Source organism: Orycteropus afer, unplaced genomic scaffold, assembly GCF_000298275.1.
Source record: "Orycteropus afer afer isolate SDZICR_OR568_19922 unplaced genomic scaffold, OryAfe1.0 scaffold00087, whole genome shotgun sequence".
In the NCBI taxonomy this organism is placed as follows: Eukaryota; Metazoa; Chordata; class Mammalia; order Tubulidentata; family Orycteropodidae; genus Orycteropus; species Orycteropus afer.
Window position 1 is genome coordinate 10,542,867 of NW_006921674.1, and position 26,279 is coordinate 10,569,145.

A 26,279-nucleotide genomic window follows, 5' to 3' on the forward strand; every position below is an offset into this window, starting at 1 on the left:
GAACATATTTTATGGAGTAGATATTTCTGTTGTGTGCTGAAATGGAGAAAGAATTTCAGAGTCAACTGCTGAGCAGCTCAACCTTTACAGTCAATCAGTAGGAAAAAAAGAGTTAAAAAAATATATTCACCTGCCATCTACTATGAGATATCTTATATCATTGACCTTATGTCATCATCAAAACAATTAAATAAAGTATGGGCTATCTCCACTTCACAAATGAAGAAACTGTGTCCCAATAAGCTTATATAACTTGATCAAGAAAATAACAGAAATGGAATTAATTTAAATTCCACCTAGTGATCTTAACATATATTTATCCCAGATAAAGCACTGCTACTTAAAAAAAAAAAAAAAAGAACATTCTAAATCAAATAAGCCAAACAATTCATAGTAATAAAATGCCTTAATGTTACTTCACTCATTTTCAGACTGAACAACAATCTGGGATGATGCATATTTTACAAAAAAGGAAATTGAAGCTAGTAGTTAAATGGCTACCAAAAACCAAACCAAACTCGCTGTCCTCAAGTCAATTTCAACTCACAGAGACCCCTCCTTGGGTTTCTGAGGCAGTGTCTCTACTGAAGTAGATTGCCCAATCTTCCTTCCAAGGGGTGGCTGGTGGATTTGAACCACCAGTTTCCTGGTTAGCAGTCAAATGCCTTAGGCACTACTCCACCATTTATTAAGTGGTAGAGTTTAGATGCATTTGTACTTGTCTTTGGTCTTTGTTTTCCGGCTCTTTTATGTACAGTGGGCTTACATTGGTTTGGGATTATTCAACTGCCTACCTCTCATGTATAAGATAAAATATCATTAGACAGTTAAACAGGTTCAGATGTCAAATTTTATCCCATAAAGTATAACTACCAAGCTAAAAGTTTTTATTTTACTTTCTCTCAATCTAGACTTCCAAGAAGTATTTTTTCTTTTTTAGAAAAAAATACTCCAGATTAAATTTTGTTTTTTAAGAAAAAAATACTACTGGTTAAATTTTCTAAAACAAAAATTGTATTAGAAATCCCCAACCTTTGACTGATAAAATGTTAACATTTAACTGATGGAGTGTTAACAAAGTTGTAGACAAGTTAACATACACAGTTACTTAGGTGTGTACTTTATCAGTAGTTTACCCTCCAGATCAGATGCAGGAATTATATTGCTCATGGTTAACATATTGAGATAGCACAACCACTCTTCTATTAGGGCTATTCCTGTATTATTTGCATATAAGAAGAAGCTAATTTATTATCTTTAATTTGGTGTGAGCCATGCACTCAATTCATTCAAATGTAGTAATGAGACATGATGCTATAATTAAAAGATAAAACTCTAGAACAAGCTCTTTTTTTTTAATCCCATTGGGAATTATGAACCGATCTTTCAGGAGTATTCCTACTATCCCTTTTTTTTAGTAAAGTTATAGTATAGCTACTCAATCAGAAAGTGCTATTTATTTCTATTGCATTCATTTATTATAACTCATAACTTATTCTTCTACTCAGAAACAAAAGTCAGTGATATCCACAAACTCTCCAGAGTTATTCCTTGCAGATTTCTTCTCATAGGAAAAAGGGGCCAGTGTGGAATACCTATGTCATGAGCAACTCCTCCCCTACAGTCTTGTTCCTTCCTCCCTCACCAACTCACTCTTTCATGTATGCTGGCCTGAGATGTCCAGTTTTTCAAATCATCAAGGAGGAAATTAGTAACAATTTTAGAATGCAGAGATTTAAAAATGGGTTTCTAAATTATAAATATAAATTATAAATTTTATAAAATGGCATATACAAACTCTAAGGAATAGAGACCAGAGTCCACATTTACTCACTTTCTAACTTTGGGCAATTTATTCATCTTTTTGAAGGCAACTAACAACAGCAACAACAACAAAAATACCTGTTAAATGACCATAATAATAGGAACTACCTCACAGAGTTTTTCTGAGGCTTAAATGGATTAGAACATGCAATATACTTAGAATAATGCCTAATGTAATGTAGGCATTATATAAGTGTTATGTATAATTATACATCTGAGTCACTCTCTCTTTCAACATCATTATCTCTATTTCTGTTCCTATTATGTTGATAAAGTGAAAACATTGACAAGGATAATACTGAGCTATCACTGAATGTTTTGGAGATGGCATACTTTCCAATCCATAAGGAACAATTCCTTCTAAAAAGATGATCTTGTAACTTTTATATTTAATAACAGAAATTTCCTTTTATTTTGCTTAAGAAGCAAATTTCATCAGGGCTTCATTGGCTTTATATATTATTATATTGTATATCCAAGAAATACTATCTGGTGATTTTTTTTCCTGAATTTCCTTACTCTAATCAACCCCTTGATGCCACCTTCTATTAACCAATGTTTCTCCCTTCTTTTAGAAATTTTGTATGTTCTAAACTTTTTCAAGATCTTCATCCCTTTTTTTACAGCCATGATGTTTAAATATACCTTTTATTCTGTCTAACTGGTTAATGCCAATGTTTGAGCATGATGCTTTTCTATACATAGAATACAGAGAAGGTTTTACTGGGGCAGCTATTTAATAGTAGTTTGTTAGTGATTTGTGGAAGTATATTAGATATATCTGAGAGTACTTGTTTATTACTAAGAGTTCTGCATTCAGTTAAAAGCTATATCAATTTTTTATTATTAACAATTACTGTTGGTTGATAAACAAGTATTTCAAAATTATTTTCTGTTGGCAGAGGAGAGATTGACATGGGCATTTCTTATCACCAGAAATTCTAATCCAAAAATCTTTGTTTTAAGACTGATATACTTATTGAAGTATAATAATTGTAGTATGAAATAAAACACAGTAATTTGCAACTGATCTATCAATAGAAACAAAAAAATATTCCTTTGATTATCTGTCCTTTTAAAATAATAGTCATGATTTATATTTGTTTTATTAAGTGCTATGAAAATGTCTCTAAAGTTTTCAAAACTATGCCTGTTGACATTGTACTTTGCAGCAATTTTTTTCTAATTGAGTAATACTGTTCATCAAAATAAAATGGTGTCCTCAGGATACTTGTGGTGGAGACATTAAAAATATATTGAAGTAAGAAGTACTAATTTCAAGTCTTGTGTCAAATTTAATGCCTTGTTTTATATGTAACGCTTATACATAGTTGCAGTATCCAAGTAATAGCCTTTTATCAAGCGTATTGGTTCAGAAATTCCTAATTTTCTGTTAACCACACAGAAAAGATTTAGTTTGACCCAATTTTAATGTTATGTGGATACTATAGGCTGATTTTCCTTTACTTTCCACTATTCCTTTCTCAGTTGTCTTACTGCTATAAGGTATTTCATATAATGAGTACCTACAACAATGATATATAAAACTTCTAATTAATGAATTTTAATGTATTCTTTACTTTTTTAGGCATTAGCTATGGGAATGATGACAGAATACTATCATTATATCTTTACCACTCTGGTAAGTAATTTATTAAAGATAAGATTAATGATCTAAATGGTATTATTATGACTTTTTAATCATAATATTGGATTTTGAATGAGAAGAAGTGGTATCTTTGTAGTTATTTTTTTATTTTGATAAAACCAAGAGGGAATTATCAACAGAAAGAACTAATGACTTTTGTTGCTAAGCTGATGATTTTGAAATGTTATTGCTTCTGATAAAAGTAACTAACATAACTCACTGCCATGGAGTCTGTTTGACTCATAGCAATCCCTCCTTGGGTTTCTGAGGCAAAAGAAGGTTGCACAATCTACTTCCATAGTGATATCACCTTGGAAACTCAAGGAGGGGTTGTTATGAGTCAGGTCCGACTCGATGGCACACAACAACAACAGCAACAACATCTCTATGGAAGTAGATTGTGTAATCTTCCTTCTGAGGAGTGGTTTGTGAGTTTGAACCACAAGCCTTCTGGTTAGCAGTCAAATGCCTTAGGCCACCATGCCACATTGTTTCTTATAGCAATTAAAATAGTTATATGTCTGATTTTTATAGTGTTTAGAGAGGTCCTTCATAACACAGTGAAAGATGTTACAATTAGTTTTCTGAGAAATCGATGTTTTAGTAGAGTATAAATTCTTTTGTCGTTATCTCAGCTCAATTCATCCTGTGAAAATCAAGTTTATTGAAGCTGATCTTTAAATAGATAAAAGTTTCTATCCTATTTTTGCCAATATCTAGTTAGATTTTTAAAGTCAATATGCTTTAATTTGCCACTAGCAAATTGAATGTTACCTTTATCTTTTGTCTTCACTTATATACTAAACAACTTTTCCTTAATATGCACAAAAATTCCACTTTACCCTTTCACCAAAACTGTTTACTTATAGCTCCAATTTTTTAGTAATACATTATCCTGGTTTTCCTTAGTTTGTGAGATACTTCTCTATCTCTTTGACCAATCTAATCCAACCATCTCCAAAATATGAGAATATTTCCCAAATTTAGGCCTCTATACTTTTTTTTTCCAATTTTTTGAACTTGAATTATTGTTATTTTTCAAATGAGATCTAGGTATCCATCTATATATTCCTGATTTAATATTGCTACTTAGCTGAAATTCTAATTTTTGTGTCATTAAGATTATTTTAACTTATCTAAAATTAAAAATATCTAAATACATTTTGTTGTTCCTGGTGATAGTTGCCCCTCAAGTGAGTTCTGATCCATACTGACCTTTTGTACAATGGAACAAAACACTTCTCAGTCTTGTGCCATGATCACAATCATTGCCATGTTTGAACCCATTATTGTAGCCATTGTGTCAGTCCATCTCGTTGATGGTTTTCCTCTTTTTCTTTTTTTTTTTGTTTTGCTGACACTCTACCAAGTCCTTCTAAAAGGACTCACATGATAATGTGCCCAAAGTCATGAGATGAAATCTTGCTGTCCTTGCTTCTAAATAGTTCTGGCTATATTTCTAAGACAGATTTGTTCATAATTCTAGCAGTCCATGATCCTCACCAACATCATAATTCAAATACATCAGTTCTTCTTAATATATCTAATACACACATTATCATGTAAATTGACCCCTCTTCTGATTTCCTTCAAAATTTCCATTGTCTCTGATACTTTCTGTACCATCAACAATATTCTACTGATTTTTTTCCTCATAGTGTCTGTGGGCTCCATCTCCATTCCCACAATCACTAGTCTAACCACTCCTCTATTTCTCTTAACTTAAATATCTCCCTATTTGTGTCCTTGCTTAGACAAGGAGTCTTGAAAAAGCCTACCAAATCAAGTTACTCATATTTAGTTGATTAACAATAATTTTCTATGATAGCAATTCTTTCCTTCAATGGAGATGGTTCATGTGGACGGTGGTAATTTACTGGTAATATCAAAACTGACTGCTGTATTGTACATCTTTTCCTCCCAGATGATGCTTTGTAGCGTGTAAGAAACTTAATGATCAATAGATAGGTTGAGAAGGAATAGGAGTCTTCACTCATCAACAAAATATATCTCAATGCTGTTATAACCCAGTTTGACCATAATCATAAGATTTTGGAAAAAGATCTTTATTAGAAAGACTTTTATTTTTTTATTGAGGGGTGGATAAGAAAAAAGAATGATATTCTATTCTATGCAACATTTGAAATTATTAGCCTGCAATTGTGGGCCTTTCACAGTTTGATTTTAATCTAATTTTCCCATTTTCTTCTACTGGTATTCTCCTTTATGAATTTTCTTTTACAGCCAAACAGATCTAGATCAGTCTCCTGAATAGGTTTTAAAAAAAACAAAAAAACCAAACCCTCTGCCATGAAGTTGGTTCCAACTCATAGTGACCCCCATTGAGTTTCCAAGGTGGTAAATCTTATGGTGTAGAGTGGCTGGTAGGTTGGAACTACCAACATTGTGGTTAGTGGTCAAATGACTTAGGCACTGCACCACCAGAGTGCCTTTGAATATGTTTAGGTTTTCTAATTTATTAGAATGTGTATTCTACTCACACTTAGAATGTCCCTGTTCTTTCTTTTTGCCTGTCAAAAGTGTAGCCATTCAGTAATGCAGCTTGCATCCCATCTGTTCTGTGAAGTTGTTCCTAACCATCAGAATTGAAAGTTCTTTCTTGGTTTTGTCTCTTATTGCATTCATTACTTCTGCTCTTTATCCCTTAAGATATACTGACATACATTATTTGTTTAGCCCTTGAATATGTCATTATCACCTTGACTAGAGTGTAGACCTTGAAAAGAAAAAAAAAAAAAATTAAACACCTTATATGTCTCTCTATTTTTTCACAGCACAAAGGAGTAGCGTAGCTGTGTGAGTCAGGCCTCAGCTGTGACAAAGATCAACAGTATTAATCTTGGCTTGGTTATAAATGTTGTCCTTAAGATCCGAGGATTAGCTAATGCTAGCTTGAAAAAGGGTGAAACTTTCATATACTGCATCTTCTCATGGTGACATCCCACTCCCCTCACAGCTTTGGTCTCATATCTTCTGGGAAAACCAAAAGGAAAAGCCAGAGATCCATTATATACAGACTAGAAAGAACACCTGAAATCTCAAATCTTTTTATTTTGTAGACACCGTTAAGTAGGATATAAGATACAGTAACTATAAGGTCTCTACAAACCTAAAGGTCACTCATGTTAACTTATTTTTCCTCAGATTTTTCATAGGCTTCTTTAGTTAGAAGTCATATTAATATCCTACTTCTTTCAACCACCAAAAAACAAAACAAAACAAAATGGGGGAAAAAAAAAAAAGAAAAAGAAAAAAACCCAGCAGTAACTAACTAGTCAAGGTACCAGGATATTAAAAACAACAACAAAAAACTATAGTCAGTTAAAAGTAAAAGGTTAATGTATGAAGTTAAGAGCAAACTGTTGTTAGCATGGTGAAAGTAGGCTGTAAAAGAGCCTGTTGTGACCTTGGTGGAATAAGAATACTTCGTACATAGACATATTTATGTACAGAGCATATAGTTGTATTGGCAAAGCAAGAGGAGGGTCTAATGAACCTTGGTGATTTGTGATGTTTAACAGCACTTGAGACACAATGGTGTTAACTATTCCAAGGGAAATAAGTATTTCAATAGTACACGCCTATGAATATACTCTGTTGATAATAACACAAACACATTTGTCTTTCAGGACCTCTTTGCTCTTGATGTAGAGCCATACCGATACAGTGGTGTTAACATGACAGGGTTCAGAATATTAAATACAGAAAATACTCAAGTCTCCTCCATCATTGAGAAGTGGTCAATGGAACGGTTGCAGGCACCTCCAAAACCAGATTCAGGTTTGCTGGATGGATTTATGACGGTATGAATACCCACTTAAAGTTCAGTTTGTGTCTTTCTAAATAATAATGCAGAAATCATTAAGTCTTCACAATCTAAACTTTGTTTTAATTTTTGGATAGCAAAGGCATGATATATGAGCTATTATTGTGTAGAATTCTATTAACAGATATTTAAATCAATTTTGTATGGCACATATTTGTATGACACTTCCATTCAAGTGTCTCAAAAGGCTTTACAACTATTGTTGGAATAGTGCAATGCAGGGATTTTTTAAAAAATTGATTAGTGCCATATATAGGACAACCTAGAGACTGAAGATATTAACCTGATAGGTGTCTAAATGATTTTAACTATCCATGCATGAGTAATCTTTATTATGTTAGTTTCTAATATTGAATACCACTTAAATGATGTATGTCCCATAAAAATCTTCCTGGAATTTATTCAGGCTTTAATGTTTAAGATTAACCAATGATCACTTGTCGTTTTCAAGTCTTAGTCTAATTCCAGAAACTGAATTTAATACATATACTGTAAGAAAGGTACAACTGTTATATAATTTAATCTTCAGTTGTTTATACTAGTGCCACTCAGTGGGAATCTAACATGAGTTATTATGTAATTGCTAAGTTTAAAAACAAAAAGAAACAAGCACATATCAGTGTAATTTGTTTTATTTAACCCACTGTCAAAATACTATTATTTAAACATATTATCGATATAAAAATTGTGACTATTTTGTGTTCTTCTTTTCCTTATCAAATCTTTGAAGGTCTTGAAAGTCAATTTCAACTAGTTAACGTTTTAAGTGTTCAGTATGTAACTATATTATAGGACAGGGTAAATTTATGCTATTCAAACAAATTATAAATGCCTGATGTAGACTCAGTCAATCTATATTCTAAAGACCAAATTGTCTCTAAAATTTGGGAAATTGCTCAACACTTGGGCAATATTTACATTTCTTAGGTCATTACAACCTGCTTTTCATTGATGTAAGTTTAAAGGGAAAATTTATAATATCCTCTAAGAATTCCCTCTGGAAATCTGTTTTCTATTATCATTATATTTATATTAATTGCTTCTCTAGGGGTTTAATTTTTTGATATTATGTAAGATAAAGGGAAAAGTTGACTCTTCATAAAAAGATGTAGTAATGCAAAACTAAGGGCCCCTTACAGAGACTATAAAAACTTTGGTTACTCTAATGGCACCAAATTCTGAGGGAAAAGAAAAACATTTGTTTTCTTTACTGTGAGAAAAAGAAGTTCTTAGAATTTGAAAATGTGTTATATATACGTTATTTTTTAAAAAGAAATAATATGAAAATAATGTTCCTTTCCATATATAAAGAGATGGTTGACCAATTCCTTTAGTTTGGTTTTAACCTAAGATATATTTGAGAAACTTTTCTGGAGGGAAAAATGTAAATAACTTCAAAATGAAGATTTTTCCTTTTAAATTACAGCCAGTTTTAAAATAAGACATAACTTAGAAGAAATTTCAAATATTATATTTCATTCACAATTCAAAATGATGAATCAAACTCATGTACTATAACAAGGCAATGCTATTTTTTAAAATTATAATGTATACTATCATTTAAGCTGTTATTTTAATTATGTGTGTGTGTTTTTTCCATATGTGTTTTTTAGCCCTGCTTACTATTTTAAATTTTAGGATGACTATCTTATTGTTTGAGTTAAACACATATTGAATGTTTCAGGAAAAGTAAATCAATAGAATAATGACAATTTTAACACTTCCATAGTTTAAGATTTTTACACATTTACACATTGTAATCATGCTTATATACTTCCACTGTTATGACTACAAGTTAGTATGCCCATCTATATTTAAAAATAAAAATTACCTAAGTTTACTTGGATGTTCTGTGTTGTAGTCTAAATATCATCCCCTGTAATGAAATCTTTCCTAAGTTCCAAGATGGATATGCAGATGGGTAAATACAGAGAAAAATGTTTTAATATACTATTCAGGAATGTAGGGACTCTTGGAGAGAGTTGACCTCCAGAAGATGAATCACAAAGAAAGGGTGTTAGCACTATAAGTGTAAGTTGTTTGCTAGCCAAGAGGCCACTCCTCCTCTGTTCTATCTTTCTTCATGTCAGTTATTCTGAAATGGCAGATGATTTGGTTGGAGTAGCTAAATGAGAGGATGAAAATGGACAGATATGTGTCTCTTTATCAGAAATTCTGGACATTATACATGTAGACCATGACTTTTAAAATCTTTAACAAAATATTCAAAGCCAATACTCTTCCCTTTGGTGTAGTCATGAAAACTTTCTCAAACGGCACATTAAATAAGGAGAAAAAGAAAAAGTTTTCACATATAGGGGATAAAACCAGGAAAACCAAATTCACTGCCATTGAGTCAGATCTGACTCATAGTGACCCCTCATTGGATTTCCAAGGCAGTATCCTTCATTTTTACACATATATATACATACACATGGGAGCTCTGGTAGCGTAGTGCCTAAAGCACTTGACCGCTAACCAGAAGGCTGGCAGTTCAAACCCACCAGCCACTCCTCAGAAGGAAGACGGGGCAATCTACTTCCTTAGTGATACTGCCTCGGAAACCCAAGGAGGGGTCGCTATGAGTCGGGTCCGACTCGACGGCACATAACAAAAACAACAACATACATACACATACATACGTACATACATTTATGTGTGTATATATATATATATATTTACATTGTAACAGCTCTCTTCTCCAGCTGTCTTCCCATCTTCCCATTTCCTCTCTGTGATTACCTTTTCCCTGTGCCTTTCTTTCATATGCATGCCTGACTTCTGAGCCTTCTCTGTGAAGCAAATGCTGCTCTTCTGATTAATTGTTCTGAGGAGTGCACCTCCCTATTGTAATCCTTTACCTAGTAGCCCTGCCTATTGTTTAGCTGAAAGTTAAACTATGGGAGTGGGTTCAATTCCAGGCCCAAAGAGTGACTAGGGGCTATAGTTTTGGGGTAAGGAGCTATAGTCTTGGGGTTAGGGGCTATAGTCTTAGGATTTCACTGATCTCTATCAGATCAGTAAGCCTGTTCTTTTTTATTATTATTATTATTTTAAGATTTTAGGCTTTGTTCCACATTTTCCCCCACTCTATCCAGGATCTCCAATTTTGATCCTTTTTTGAATGATTAGCAGTGATAGCCAGGCACTATCTAGTTCTTCTGGTCTCAAGGTCATATATGCTGAGGTTGCTATGATCTATGAGTCCCTTGCACTGGTTGTTTCTATGTGTTTTTGATTTTCTTCACTCTTCTTCGCTCTAGAAGAGGAGAGACCAGTGGTTGCATGTTAGATGGCAGCTTACAAACTTTGAAGACCCCAGTTGCTACTCACCAAAGTTGGACGTAGAATAATATTTGTGCGTACTAAGTTATGCCAAGTGAGCGTGATGTCCCCCGTGACCATGGTTCTGAGCCCACAGACCTCATTCATATATTTTTATTTGAAGTGCTGTTAAGCATAAAGATTTCATCAGAAAATGTACATGGGAACATTTTTAAATAAGTAGGTTAAAAATAAATTTATTGCATGAGAATTTTTTGAGTAATACTACATCTAAAATTATGTACCACCTATTTATTTTACTTTGTTTATAAATAGAGCATGTTGTTGTTGTTGTTGTTATGTGCCATCGAGTCGGACCCGACTCATAGCGACCCCTCCTTGGGTTTCCGAGGCACTATCACTACGGAAGTAGATTGCCCCATCTTCCTTCCGAGGAGTGGCTGGTGGGTTTGAACCGCCAGCCTTCTGGTTAGCAGTCAAATGCCTTAGGCACTATGCCACCAGAGCTCCTAAATAGAGCATAGAACATACTTTTTTTTGGAAGTGGACATGAAGTTTGTTTTCAAGATAAAAATTTTTCCCAAAAATAAATGCAGATTGATAGTTTCTCACAATTTCTCATTTCAAAAATCATTAATATGTTTTCAAATCTTTTCTTTGGAAAGAAAGATAATTCATACAAAATTAGTTCTTAGTATACGCTTATATAAAAAATAATGATACATATGAAATTTTGGTATATGTATGCCTTGAATGAGTTTTCTTTTTCTTCATTTAACGTTATGTAGTAAGCATTTTCCTAAGTCATTAAACATACAGGGGAAAAAATAAGGCTATTTCTATCATGAATGGAAACAGGAAATTAAAAAGATTCTAATTAGGAAAGAAAAGAATTATAGCCTGGTGTTGAGACATTGGCAACATTCCTTTCAGTCAATTCATAATATCTCAGTGTTTATATATCTCTTGTTCTCTCCCCCCCATATGGTCCCATAAAGAAATAGGATTATCAGCAAAAGTCCCTAGTGCTTGAAGTAAGACCTATTATTATCAGTATCATAGTCATTTGTCACTATGTCAGATCATAATGCTTATACTTTCACATCTTTCTTTATGTTTGAGCTATAAAAGGAAAGAATGAATCTAATTCATAAGATTTTTTTTTCCGGTTGAGTTAGCACCTCAGTTGACCCTCAGGTTAACTATTTATCAGCCAAATGAAGATAATTTCTCCGAAAGCACTAGTTTCTTCTTCTTTGGTCTCTGGGTTTAGCTTATTAAGCATATGAATGTTAGTGGCTCAGCAAAATTTTTATCTTCACTTAGTATAAAGCCAACAAAGGAAACACGTCACCCAGGGCATCCAAACCCAATCTAATCAAGTAGGAAGGAAGGAAGCGTGACCTCATTCCATCACACGTGATTTTTCCCCCACGATGTCACCTTTCTTCCAGTTTTCCCCATGCCCCAAAATTGCCATCTAGTTAGTATTCTAGACTCCTCTCCAGACACGAACCCTTACTAAAGACCCTTTCTTGTACTTTGCTTTCTCTATTAAGTCTCACATATTTGGTGGTGTAGTGATTAAGGCATTAGGCTACTTACCAAAAGATTGGTGGTTTGAACCTACCTGCCCCTCTGCATAAGAAAGATGTGATGGTCTGCTTTCATAAAGATTTACAGCCTTGTAAACCCATCAGAGGTCACTATGAGTTAGACTTAACTCGATGGCAGTGATGGATATAGAAGGACCCTTTCAGCGCAAATGATTTGTGCTTGATTGTTAACCAAAAGGTTGGCATTGTGAACCCACTGACTGGTGCTGTGTAAGAAAGACCTGGCAATCTGCTTCCATAGAGATTACAGCCAAAACACAGAACAAAAAACCCCACAGAGTTCAGTTCTACTTGTAACATATAAGAGTCACCATGTGTCAGAATCAGTTCAACAGCAATGGGTAAATGAGTAGGGGTATAGAGGCCACTTTCAGTGAGTGTTATCTCCCCTCTGACTTGCACAACAAGATGACAGTTCTGTTTAAATTTTTGACAATCCTCTTCTCTAAGCTCAGTTACTAAAGGGATAGAATTCACTTTCTGAAGCCATCAGAAATTGATTCTGGTTATGTTTATTATCGATTTGTTGCAACAGTCTCAAGAGAATCAAGAACCGCAAGATGAAATTTAAAGTCTTGCTGCATCCTGACAATCTTTCCCAGTGTTTCCAACATACCTGTGCATATTAATATGAATGCAACCCTAATTCCTCCAATAGTTTAAAAATCACCAATACTTTTTTTTTTCTTCTGCTGATTATAACACTACACATACTCCTTGGTAGTTTAAATTTGCAACACAAGTCATTTGGGCTGGCTTTATGATTTTTATTACTATATAGAGATTATAATTTTAGTTTATTTAAACTGTAGATACCAGTTGGTATCTCCATTTCCTTCATCTCGCATATCCAAACAATTATCAAGCACTGTTAATTGTATCATATCAATCTTTTCTATATTCTTTTTGTTTCCAGAACTATGCGTTAGTTAAGGCCCTCATAGAATCACCTGGCTGTTACTATAGTCTCCTCACTCAAGTCCCAGGTTTGTCATCTTTCTCCTAGATCTACCTGTTTACTAGGGTCATCTCTCCATAATATATTTCATGACTCCTCATTACTTACCAGATGAAATATCAGCTAAGATGCCAAGTCTGCAAGGCCCTTCATGATCTGCCTACTTTTCCAACCTCATATTTGCCTACTCCCTCCCCCAACAATTCACCCATCTCTCTTTTCATGTGCCAGCAGTGCTAATGCCCCTACCCACTTCAGCACAGGATGTTCCTGTTGTCTGAATCATCTACCTCCATTTGTATGCACAGCAAATTTCCTCTCATATTTTAATTATCAGGTCATCTGTTTCTTTTTCTGTGAATTTGCTGAGTCCTCCAGATATTTTACTTGTGTGTTTATTCATTTATTCACTCTATGTGTAACCTCATGTTGAAATTTAACTCATAGCTTTTGTGTGGTTTAACATTCCTTTCCTAGTAGACTATTTTATGGCAAAGACTATGTGTTGTCATCCTTGAATACTCTGCCCATAGCTCAGAGACTGGTACAAAGTAGATGCTCATAATGAAGGAGGCACTGCCTGATGGAATAAATGTGTGTTCATTTCTTTTAATCATATTATTTCTGTGCTCTAATCACTAGACCTCTCATTTCCCTAAATATATTTTCTAGAGCTTTTTTTATTTACCTCCTTGCACTATATTGTCAAGATACCTAATCACTTGGAAAATGTAATTAAGCTAGTTTAATTATTTGTTATAAAAAATCTTAAAACCACTTTTGATTAAATAATGAAAGTTTAGTGAGTTAGAAGAGTAAGTTTTCTTCTCATTTATAAAGAAATGGAGAGTCTTCATAAGACAGGTGTTTAAATCATAATACCCTCCTCCCCCCATTATTTCGGAAGGGAGGTTGGGCAATCTACTTCCACAGTGATACCACTTCAGAAACCTAAGGAGGGGTTGCTTTGAGTTGGATCCAACTAGATGGCAGTGAGTTTTGGGTTTTATTTCTTTAAACACCAGATCAGTGCTTGAAAATGTTATCTTAAAAGTTTAAAATCTTATCTCACAAAAGGGAGTTAACTCATGTAGTACACTCTGCTGTTGTACAAAGAATTACCTTTAGAAAAGTTGATGGAAGTAGGAAATGAAGTAAGAGCAGGAAGGTTTTCATTTACTACTAGAACTGTAAGTCTACCCTTGCCACTCCCTGTTAATCTTAAATACTTGTAGCTGTTTTCTTTGATTCAAGTGAAATGAGAATAAAAATAAGGCCTTTCAAGACAATGATTCTAACTTTCCACTGTTTAATCAATAAATACATTTTTGAAAAGTGTGATTTTATCTCATATTCCACAAAATACCAGAAGAAAAGCACTAAAAAGTAACAAAATCATGAATTAATTTCCCCTTCATTGATCACTTTTTCCTGTGTGTATGTTGTATACCAGGCACCTCTCCAGGACTTAGGATTTGGTGGTGCAGACAACACTTGCATGCCTTCACGACACTTACAGAGTTGACAAATTCAGAGGACAATCAATGTCATTTCAGTCATATCTCACATCTTTGTTGGTGTAAAAACCATATTCAAATCTTTATTATTGACTTCTTTTCAATTTGATATTTCTTTGACTCATCCTGTCTCCCAATATTTCCTCCAAATTCAACTAAAATTCCTTTTTTCTATGCTATTTTGTGATAGCAAGAAAAAGACATATATCTACCAAGGGTTTTACATAACTGCTTAGTATTTTGTTGAAAAATGTGTAGCGTTTCACATAATTTATTAAAATAACTAATAGCTTTTTTTTTTTTTTTACTTTTATTATGGTGAAAACATATACAAGAGTCATTTGCCAAGATAACAACTCATTTACAACTCAAGGACATTGATGACATTTTTCATGTTGTACTTCCTTTATGCTACTTTTATAATTGTCTCTATTACAGAAGAAATATTTTGAAGTGTATAAGGCAGTCAAATATGACAGAAATATTTATAAAAGATATTTCAGAATATGTAATGACATCACATAAGTACAAGATTCATTATGTTTATATGTGATTTATTTAATGAATGGTAAAACACCATGGGGTATGTGGCTTCAACAACAGAATGCCACTCTCTTTATTCATTTTGTATGCTTACTAATCTTCCATGACATTCCAACCTGTAAGTTAAATGTGAATATCAGTAATTGAGCTGACCTAACAAGCTCTATTGTTTCATTAACATAGAGTATTATATTTAATTGCTTTTGCTCTATGGCACATTAGCTTTTATCAAAGTTGATAAACAGATTGGATTTCTATTTCAAGTAATTGTTCCATTCATGGAAAATGGCAGTTGTAATGAAGGCTTATCTTCATTGTCATGTTATTTTTTAGGTCAATTTTTAAACTTCTCACTTGGAAAAAAGTAAAGTTGAATCAAGGCTTTTAAATTTTTTTCCCCTACTCTGAAGAGCAAAATTTATCTTCAAAGGTTTGATCTAAGATTGGACAATACAAATTTGTAAAGGATAAATACATTTCTGCTCACAATTTTCCTCAGCTTCTTTCAGCTCATTTTATATTTAAAAAGTACATAGTAACATATGGATCAGATCAACCACAGATGGTGGGAGGAAGTCTAGCTAGGCAGAAATGTGTGGTGTTTGGGAGGGAGGGCCCCTCAGAGGACAATCAAGGATATCTAGATGAGGTGATGTCCAATGACTTACCAAGAGAGTAAAGTCCAATACTGTAAAGTCTAGGAGCAACATTCTCAAATTTAAGACTCCATCTCTGGACTGGCACCAAGGTAGAATTGGCGAGAGCAAGGAGTAACATTGACGAACCAAATACCAGGCTGATTATAGAGGTAACAAGGCATCAAGCTTCAGAAAGCAAAGGCAGGCACAATGTAAAGGGAACACAAAGTGGACTAGAAAATAAGCATTGAACTTTTTTATTGGCGGTACTCACTGTGGAATGAGGTTTAAAGCAAGTTTGACTTAATCTTAAATGTCTTGGATTAGAGGAATATGTGGAAATAATGGAAGATAAAGCTAGTATAATTATTTTTTGTATCAGTTAATTGAAAATTATAAATGTGCAACATTTAACATGTGAGAATTCAAGATAGTAAAAGATAGTATACAAATCTTGTTGAAATTATTAAAGAACAGTGAGAAAGAGAATTGAATCCTATAAACAACACAAAATCACGTTACTCAGATAAATATTCATAATAGACCACTGATTGATCCTGGATATGAGAAGTTAATCATTGAAGAAAGGCTAGATCTATTTCTCAAATGCACAAAACATGTTTTTTTTCTCTCTCTTTTTTTTTTTTTTGGAACTCAGGGTAAAATATGGAGAGCTAAACTACTAAACTATGTGCTCTATTTTCAAATGAGGGATTGACTTAGAAATAGTAGATGGTGATAATTATCCCTGAAGCTATTATTTCCTATATTAGTTCCATTTTATTCCCACTTTTACAATTTTAACTTCCTACCTACCCTAGTAATTATTTTAAAGCAATGCCAAACGGAAGATTCTTTGCCCTTGTTCACAAACTGTAAAATTTATATATTTATCTAAGTACTTATATTTATATATAATATTATATGAAAATAAATATGACATATTTGAATAATGTTTTATTACTTATACTTATGTAGATTCATACTGTTCTTAGATTCTCTTGTGAATAAGAACTATGTACTACTTGTATTTATACATTTACTAGAAAGTATTAGTAGCTGCAATATAAATAGGAAAATTAACATTTATAATATATGTCCTCAGGATACTAAATATGTATAAAATCCTGGTAGATTTTGTTATTAAATGTTAGCTATTAACTATTTATAAAAGTATTTATTAATTTTTATGGAACATATTTAAACTGTAGATTCCCTTAATATTGAACTCAATATTTCTGACAAAATCTAACACATTTTTCCTCTTGCCTACTGATATATAATAAACAAATTACAGTTTTTACCTATGCTCAATTTAAGAAAAAAATCATTTTAAAATTATGAGAGCTGAAAAATATTGCAAATAAATCATGAACTTAATATAAAATTATTATATACAGCAAACCACAATCATATCTCTGATTTTTTTGCATATAAATATATACTGCAATAAGATGTATCCATTTTTGTTTTCAAATAACCTAACTCTGCATCCTTCCAATTACAGAAATTCACCTGCATGCTTTTTTTCAAAGAATTAATTACCTGACTCTGTTATTAGAAATTGGAGCATACATATATACAGTATACAAATTTTATGAACATGTTAGGAAGATTAACCCAAACAGTGGTTTTATACATAAACTCTGAGTCTGACTCCCATTATGTACTACCAGTTGTATTTCACAACCTCTATTATAAAATAACAATAATTACTGAAATGTATTTACTGCTTATTATGTCTTAGTACTATTATTGCTTCATTTCCCCCATGGGGCAAGCATAATGCATCTATATGTGTACGTATGTATATATATCTCAGAAGGAAGGTTGGGCAATCTACTTCCGTAGTAATACTGCCTCAGAAACCCAAGGAGGGTCGTTATGAGTTGGATCTGACTCCACAGCAGTAGTTGCACTGGTTTTGTGTTATGTGTGTGTGTGTGTGTGTGTGTGTGTTGTTGTTGTTTGTTGTTGTTATGTGCCGTCGAGTCAAACCCGACTCATGGCGACCCCTCCTTTGATTTCCGAGGCAGTATCACTACGGAAGTAGGATTGCCCAACCTTCCTTCCGAGGAGTGGCTGGTGGGTTTGAACCACCAGCCGTCTGGTTAGCAGTCAAATGCCTTAGGCACTATGCTACCAGAGCTCCCAATATCTATCTATCTATCTATATCTATCTATCTATCTATCTATCTATCTATCTATATATATGATATAGATATATAAAGAAAGAGAGAGGGAAATTCATATATATAGAATAGGCAGATTATTTATGTAGGATGATCCCTGAGCAACGATTAGAAGCAAATATAAAGGAATCCTTAAGTATCAAGAGCTAAGAGTTGAGCATGATGAATTATAAACCAGCTAAAATGTTAATTTGTATATGTTATCACATTTACTGCTGCTGCTTCTTTTTTGACATAGAATTTCACACCAATTTTGGGTGAGGTAGTGGGTAGATGGTCTCCTAAAAACCAAAACCAAACCCATTGCTGTTTAGTTAACTCTGACAATTTCCTTCTCAAATAAGTTAAAATCATAAATTGGGGTCAGAAGCCAGCATTTTAATCCAATTACACACCTTTCTAATGTTGTTACTTTAAGTAAATTTTGGGAACTCACTTGCCAAATAGAAATAATAAGTTTCAGTGGGTTTTCCTAGGGATGAAAAGGGATAATGAATTAAAATGTAAAAATGTTTGAAATTTACATGACTTTTTGTAAGTTATTTTGTTACTTATGTTAAACTCTAAGTGCCTTACAAATAAAACTCGCATTTTTATGAAATACTTATTATTTAAATAATCCATTCAGCATCAGGGAGCTCTGGTGATGCTGTGGTTAAACATTGGACTGCAGTTTGAACCCATCAGCCACTCTACTAGAGAAAGATGAGGCAGCCTTAGATTTATAATTTTGGGAATCCAATGGGACATTTCTATCCTGTTGTATTGGGTCACTATGAGTTGGAAATGACTTGATGGCAGTCAATTTTTGGTTTTATTCAGAATCATTGTCTCTTGTGTGAAATACCACTATACACCTACTTCTCATGGAATATCTTGTTATCCAACACTTCACATTTATGACAATAGCGAAAAATCTATTATCCTACTATTTAACACATTAATGACATACATCTGTCGGTAATGAAGGCTGAGTTTCAAGGTGAGAGTAATATTGGCTGTGATGGTTAAGGTTTTGTGTCAACTTGGCTAGACCATGTTTCTCAATGGTTTGGTAGTTAGGTAATGATGTAATTTGGCAATTATGTAATAATATAGACACCTTCCATTTTGTAATCTGATGTGATCATCCATTTTTGCACTACTCTGATTTTTGGAACCTAACCATTTTGATAAGTGAGGAGTTGATATTTTAGATGCTTGATGTGTGGGCTAGTAATCTTAAAAGATGAGCTCAATCACAATGATTTGAAATGTGCTATTAGAGTGATATATTCCTATTTAAAAGGTAGGTAAGTCTAGTGCAAAGTACATACAAATGGCATGTGCCATTTATTTCCCCTCATATGTCAGGCCACTTCTTTTTAAGTTTAAGAAAATGACTTATTGGAGACAAAATAAAGAATGATTCTTGCAGAAGTTGTTTTATGTCAGTTACAGAAAACTGTTAAATGTATTCTATCTACATCTTAGAGCAGGAACTTTGGCATTGGAATCACCTAACTTTTAAACCCAAATGCACTTATTTTTTTTCTTTCCAAACCTCTGCTTCAAAACAAAACTGAACTCACTGCCATTGAGTTGATTCTGACTCCAAGACCCTCATTGCATTTCCAAGGCTGTAAATCTTTATGGAAACAGACTGTCCCATCTTTCTTCCGTGGAGCCGCTGCTGGGTGTGAACCACCAGCCTGTTGTTTAGTAGCCAAATGCCTTTACCACTATGCTATGACAGCTCCTTGAGCTTCTGCTAATTAATATTTCTGAATCACAGTTATCTGTCTATTCAATAAAAACAGTAATGCCTACATTGTAGTGTCACTATGCAAATTATATCTATAATTTTATACAGTATCTGACACACAATATTTCCTACATGAAGGATATTCATTTAGTTTGAGGCTAATGATATTTCTGCAGTTTAGTGCAAATAAGTAAAAATTATATTCAAAATAAAGTTCATAACTGTCAAGGAGTCTTTTGATGTCCTATTTGCACAAATGTGAAAATCGAGTAAGAAAGCAACTATATAAACATACCTTTTTTAAAACTAAAGGTAGATATTTGCTTAGTTTAATGGGCTGAATGAGATTAGGCTAAAAATGAACAGGAAACATAATTGATGTTCATTCATGATACTGTCATCTAAATATTACATTTACATTAGAAATATAATAATAATGATAATAATAAAAACAGCATAGGCTATGTGATTCTGTGATGTAATAACCTAAAAAAATGGTCAAGGATCTATTCTGATCATGAATTTCTAAGATATGCTTTGCTAACACTAGTTAAGACCACATTAATAAATCAAAAGAATATTTCAGACAAAATGAAATGAAGAGTTTTAGGGTGAATTTGCCTAAGGGATATTAGGAATTCTCTTGCTTTATTATGCAGAGAGAAAATATTATGTTGATCTTTCATTTGCCTTTCTAAAAGAATTCATAAATATTTTATTCATTAATCTTCAGAATACCCTGTGACCAAATTGAACCGGAAGGGAAAAGTAAAGTTATTAAACAGACACAGATGTTGAAATGGTACCAAATCGGTCCTTCATGAAATATTCCTAGAATATCTTATTCATTAATTCATTGTCCAAATATTTATAACACCTATATACAATGTGTGATATTAGATCATGTGGAGGATAATGATAGTAGACACGAAATGCATTTTTCTCATATGTATACATACATACATATATATTTATATATATACATGTGAAGAAGTATTAATTTAATAAGGAAAATAGAACATAACCTTAAGTAATTTAAAAAAAAAATGCTGATGGTAATAAGGTATGTGTGTAGAAATGGCATATTTAAATGGGAACTTACTTTATTGATTAGATTGTAAATACAACTTTAAGTAAAATTGCAACTGGAATATTACATACCAAAAATAATAGGAAGAACAGTTTCTCTTTACTTGTAAAGAGTGGTTAACAATCCACTTTCCTGTGATAAGTCCAATGAACTAGGAAACTGGATTGGGTTCTTTGATGGGATGACAGGCTCCACTGTAGTGATGCCAAATTCAGATATACCCTATTCAAGCTGGTGAATTCCTTAGACGCTTCCTGGTTGAGACACTTCAGAAAGTACTAACTCCATCTTGAAGCTCCTGCCAGAACCCAGTTTCGGGAATTTCTGCTGAAAATGTGTCAGTCAAATGCTTAGCTCTATCTAATAAGACTTCTGTTGCTTCTGATTTAGAGGCCATTTTGCCAGATTGTCCCATGAGTCCTTTCTGGTCATGCATCAAGACCAAATTGGCCTGGCCTACCACTATTCTAACTTTTTAGTTATCTGGCTCTTTAGTTTACAAACATTCACCTGTGAGCCTGCCCAGAGTTTCCAGACCTAGCCATTCTCTAAGACCAAAACTCCCAGTCTTTGGATTTTGCCCTGTTTTGATCTGGGGATCATTTCCTTCTACTTGAACTCACATGGGCTAATACACATTCAGTCTTCATTTTTTTTTTCCCCTCCTAGGAGGTTCCTTGACAGCTCAGCAAATTTGTCCACTTTCCCCTGTCAACTTTCACACCTCTGGTATTAAAGCAATAGTTTTTGTAAAACCAAATATACAATTGAGATGGCCTCTAAGGAAATGTTGCAGAGTTGGATTTCACCTACTTAAATAATAATAATGATAGAAGATTACTTGATAGATGTATCAACCCAGAATGAGAAAATCAACACCAGAAGAATTTGATGTTCTGGTAGATATTATTATTTCAGCATAACCAAGTACCAAACATATGTGCTACATGATACTCTGGTATAAATGAGAAATACGTTTTGGAGGAGGTAGTGCTAGAGCTGGATCTTGAATGTGATTTTGAACATACCATGTTCTATTGGAATAGATGAGTACAGGAAGGCAATTTTTGGAAGAAGAAACTGGAAAAAAAAAAGCCATTAAAATTTTAGAATAGGAGAATATGATAAAATTAATATTTACCATTTATAGTAGTATTTATTCTTGCTATACCATTTGTAGGAGCTCTGGTAGCATAGTACCTAAAGCACTTGAAAGCTAATCAGAAGGCTAGTGGTTCAAACCCACCAGCCACTCCTTGGAAGAAAGGTTGGGCAATCTACTTCCATAGTGATACCACCTCGGAAACCCAAGGAGGGGTTGCTGTGAGTCGGGGCCCACTCAATGGCACATAACAACAAGAACAACATACCATTTGCAATAATTATATAAAGAAAGATATGCTTGAGTTATACTATCTCCAGTTCTCATAAAAATGCAGTAAGATGAGCACTTCTCACTTTCTGATGAAACAGAGGTTCAAATATGTTTAATATATTGTCCAAGGACATTCAGCTGGGAGAGGTGGAGGTGGACGTTTAATCCGAGGTCTTTGTGACTTGGTCCCATGGCTCTTCTAGCTCCACCTTTCTCCCATGAAGTTTTATGAGTTGGTTATGCATAGGTGTATTACATATACTAGCAGCCAAAACCAAAAACCAAACCCACTGTCATTGAGTCAATTCCTACTCATAGCATCCCTATTGGACAGAGTAGAACTGCCCCACAGTGTTTCCTAAAGTGTAAATCTTTGTGAAAGCAGAATGTCACATCATTCTCCCATGGAGCGGCTATTAAGTTTGAGTGGCAGGAGGCTGTAATTCAAGACTATGGTAATACTGAGTGGAACTAGAGCAGAGGGGGTTCATAGGAATTATTGCTTGAAAAGGGCTTTGTGAGGTAGAGAAGGACAATACAAAAGACAAAAGAAGCCTTTGAGCTTTTCAGCTCAGTTGGCTGGGAAGACACTGGTGCTATTAACAGAAAATGGACTGTCTGGAGGGGTTGTGGCCTGGGAAGGAGAAGGCATTGACTGCAGACATGCAGAATTTGATATGATAATGACCCCTTAGGGGAAGGGTGCCTGGCAAAAAGTGACAATTGTAATATTGTTTCTCACTTCAGTGAGGCCTCATTTTCTTTTTCAGAAATGGGGAAAACTATTCCAGTCTCTACGCCCATGCTTTAGTTTTCTGGAACTGCCATAACAAAATACCACAAAATGAATGGCTTTCAAGAATGGAGATTTATTTTCTCACAGTTCATGAAGCTAGAAGTCCAAAATGGGCTCTCAGCCTGTCAACCTGTCGATTCTTTCTTTGGGCTTTGAGAGAGTATTTTCTTATGCCTTTTTCCTAGTTTCTCGTGGCTGTCGGCAATCTTTGGCTTTTGTTCTTGGTGGTGGTGTTACTTTTGGATGCATCAACTTCTTTCTTTACATGAAATTTTCCTCCCGTTTGTATCCCTTACCCTGTCTCTTCTTCCTTTTTATAAGACACTACTCAAAAACTGTTAGGATTGGGACCCACCCTACTCAGTATGACTTTCTTAATATAACTGATAATTAATATTTTTAAAGAAAAAATCTATTTCCCAAACAAAATCCCATTCATCAGTGCTGGAGTTAAGACTTCAACACATCTTTTTTTCTGGACACAATTTAATACATATCAGCCATATGCCTTCATAGAAAAGGACCTAGGAAACATATTAGGCCATCTAAACTAAACAACCCTGAAGTGCAAGCATTTAAGTAATGTTGAATGTCAATTAAAGAATGAGTGATTCTTTTTATGCCTTTATTTCTCAGTAGTCATGTCAGAACAGCCTGTGGCTCTACACCAAATATGTCTGGGGTCTTGGGACTATGCCTTAGGAGAAGAGACTGTAATTAGAATTCTGGTTCTGGTTTTCAAGCAAAATATTACTCTTGCTAAATATTGCCTTCAAAATCAGCTTCTGAGATTCCTCTCTCAGCCTTTAAATATTTATTTCTCTCCCTAAATCTTTTACTTTGTCAAAGGGAAAAGGGGAATGAATAAGTGATAAATTAAAAACTGTGAAATACCTTCAAAATATGAACTTCTCTAGCCTCTAAGGCAGATGAACATTTAACTGACAAAAATCTTGCATAGTCTTTTATATTTGAAGTTCTGCTAGACTAAAAGCTCATTTTAAGTGAAATAGAAACAATCAACATAATAATAATAAAAGCACAGATGTCATCTATTTGCTTTTAAAAGACTCATACGTATTTTAAATATTTAGTATTTAATTTTTATTGTATAGGTGATATGTACTGTTGAAACTTATAAAATCTGAAAAGATATACTGCAAAAACTTAAAATCATTCAATAATGTATCAAGCAAAGACAGTAACAATGACCAATTTAGGAACAGTAGAAGCTCTTCTAACTTAATTTTTCTTAACTGATTCAGTACTTTAACCACTTCTCTCTATCAGCTAGTTAAAACATATTAATGATACCCAGAGCACCCTGAAAAATCACTCTTAACAAGCTATTTTGTCCCCACAATTTGGTATCTATTTTGGTTACTTCATGCCACTCTAAGTAAAGTATACCACAGGTGGATAGCTTTAACAAACAAAATTTATTCTCTTAGAGTTTTGGAGGCTAGAAGTCCAAGTTCAAAGTGTCAGATTCTGGGGCTGGGTCAAAACCCCTTGACCTTGGGCTTCAGCTCTGCCTCTTTACTCTGGCAACTGCTGGCTGCTGAGGCTAACAAGCCCAAGGTTAATAAATGAAAATGGCACAGTCCCAATATTACCAAACAACATGGCAGGCCACTACTTCAAGTCTAGGGATAGTCCCAATATTGGAAGAAAACATGACAGGGTGCTAAATGAAGACTGGGCTAGATGCAGAGTCCGAGCATGCCAAAAAGCTCAGAAACCTTTCTAAACACTTCTCCTTTAATGGTAGAAGCAGATCACATCCCTAAGGAAGCTGCTCAGCTGCTCCAGTAGATTCCACCATGCAGTTGATTTTCAGTCTCACCATGGAAAATAACTACATGCAGCTGCTCAGCCAGTCAACCAGGCCCAACCAAGTTGACATGTAACCTTAACTAACATAATATCATTAAATAGAGCAATAGTGTTTAATTCAAAATCAGCTTATGTTTGTTTTACATATTATTTTAATGAAATACTTCAGTTAAATATTGGATAAACTAATGAAATACAAGGGAAAAAAAGAAAGCTGTTTCTAAGAAAAGAAAGTTGATTTCATTGGTACAAAAAGATGAAAGAAAGTCATCTAGTCTTTTTTGTTGTTGTTTAACTGTGTGTGAGCAAGAAAACTGTAAAATGTAAATTCTGTGAATTAATTTCTCTGCAAGTATGTCTTTGTTTATGTCTCACTTAAAAGAGCTCTGGTGACATAATGCCTAAGGAACTTGACTGTTCAAATCCACCAGCCACTCCTTGGAAGGGAGGTTGGGCAATCTACTTCAGTAGTGATGACACCTTGGAAAACCAAGGAGGGGTCACCATGAGTTGGATCTGACTCGACAGAAGTGAGTTTGGTTTGTTTTTTTGGAGAAGTTGCAGCTGGAAATCGTGGATAACCTATTTGGCTTGGGGTATGAAAAGCTGAAGAGCAAGTCCAATTAGCAAACCCATAAACATGGCCTCTGTACTACATTTATATATATATATATATATATGGATAAATTCATAGTTAGATGCTTAACATTAAATTTTTTAAAATTAAAGTATATGTGTTTTAACCAACCATCTTCATTAATTGGCCAAATACTAGTATTGATTGTTTTGCAAAAAAGGACATTTATAAATTCAATTCTACCAATTTTTCTGAGCCTGTGCACATATTTCATAAAAATAGGATCATATTATATAGAAAGTTTTAGATAATGATTTTTAATGCATTTTATTGAAATATAATTTATGTACAGTGAAATACACACAACTAAAGTGACATGGGTCAATACATTTTTTTTTTTTCAGTGTTCCCACCCCTCCCCTCCCACCCTTGGCAACCAACAAAGAAAGGTTCCCTTCATATATAAACCTTTCCTTGACCCTCCACAACAAAAACTAATACTATATTTGTTCTTCTGTGAATGGTGTATTTCACTCAGCATAATGTCTTCCAAGTTCATCTATATTATGCAGTGTTTTGCAGACTGTACATTATTCTTTAGTGGAGCATAGCATTCCATTATGTACATGTACCATAGTTTGGTTGTCCACTTTTCCGCTGATGGGCACATAGGTTGTTTCCATCTTTTTGCTATTGTAAATAGTGTTGCGATGAACATGAGTGTGTGTATATCTGTTCCTGTCCTGGCTCTCACCTCTTTAGGATATATACCTAGTAATGGGATTGCTGGGTC

The 26,279-nt window shown here is 33.9% G+C and overlaps 1 protein-coding gene across 1 annotated transcript in view; it reads left to right on the forward strand.

The window, feature by feature from the left end:
* Nucleotides 1-26,279, forward strand: part of GRIK2 (glutamate ionotropic receptor kainate type subunit 2) — a 944,667-nt gene that overhangs the window by 372,193 nt on the left and 546,195 nt on the right. The window contains exons 5-6 of the mRNA XM_007942266.2: nt 3,413-3,466; nt 7,123-7,296. Of these exons, the coding sequence (XP_007940457.1) occupies nt 3,413-3,466; nt 7,123-7,296 (228 nt within the window). The remainder of the gene's footprint in view (nt 1-3,412; nt 3,467-7,122; nt 7,297-26,279) is intronic.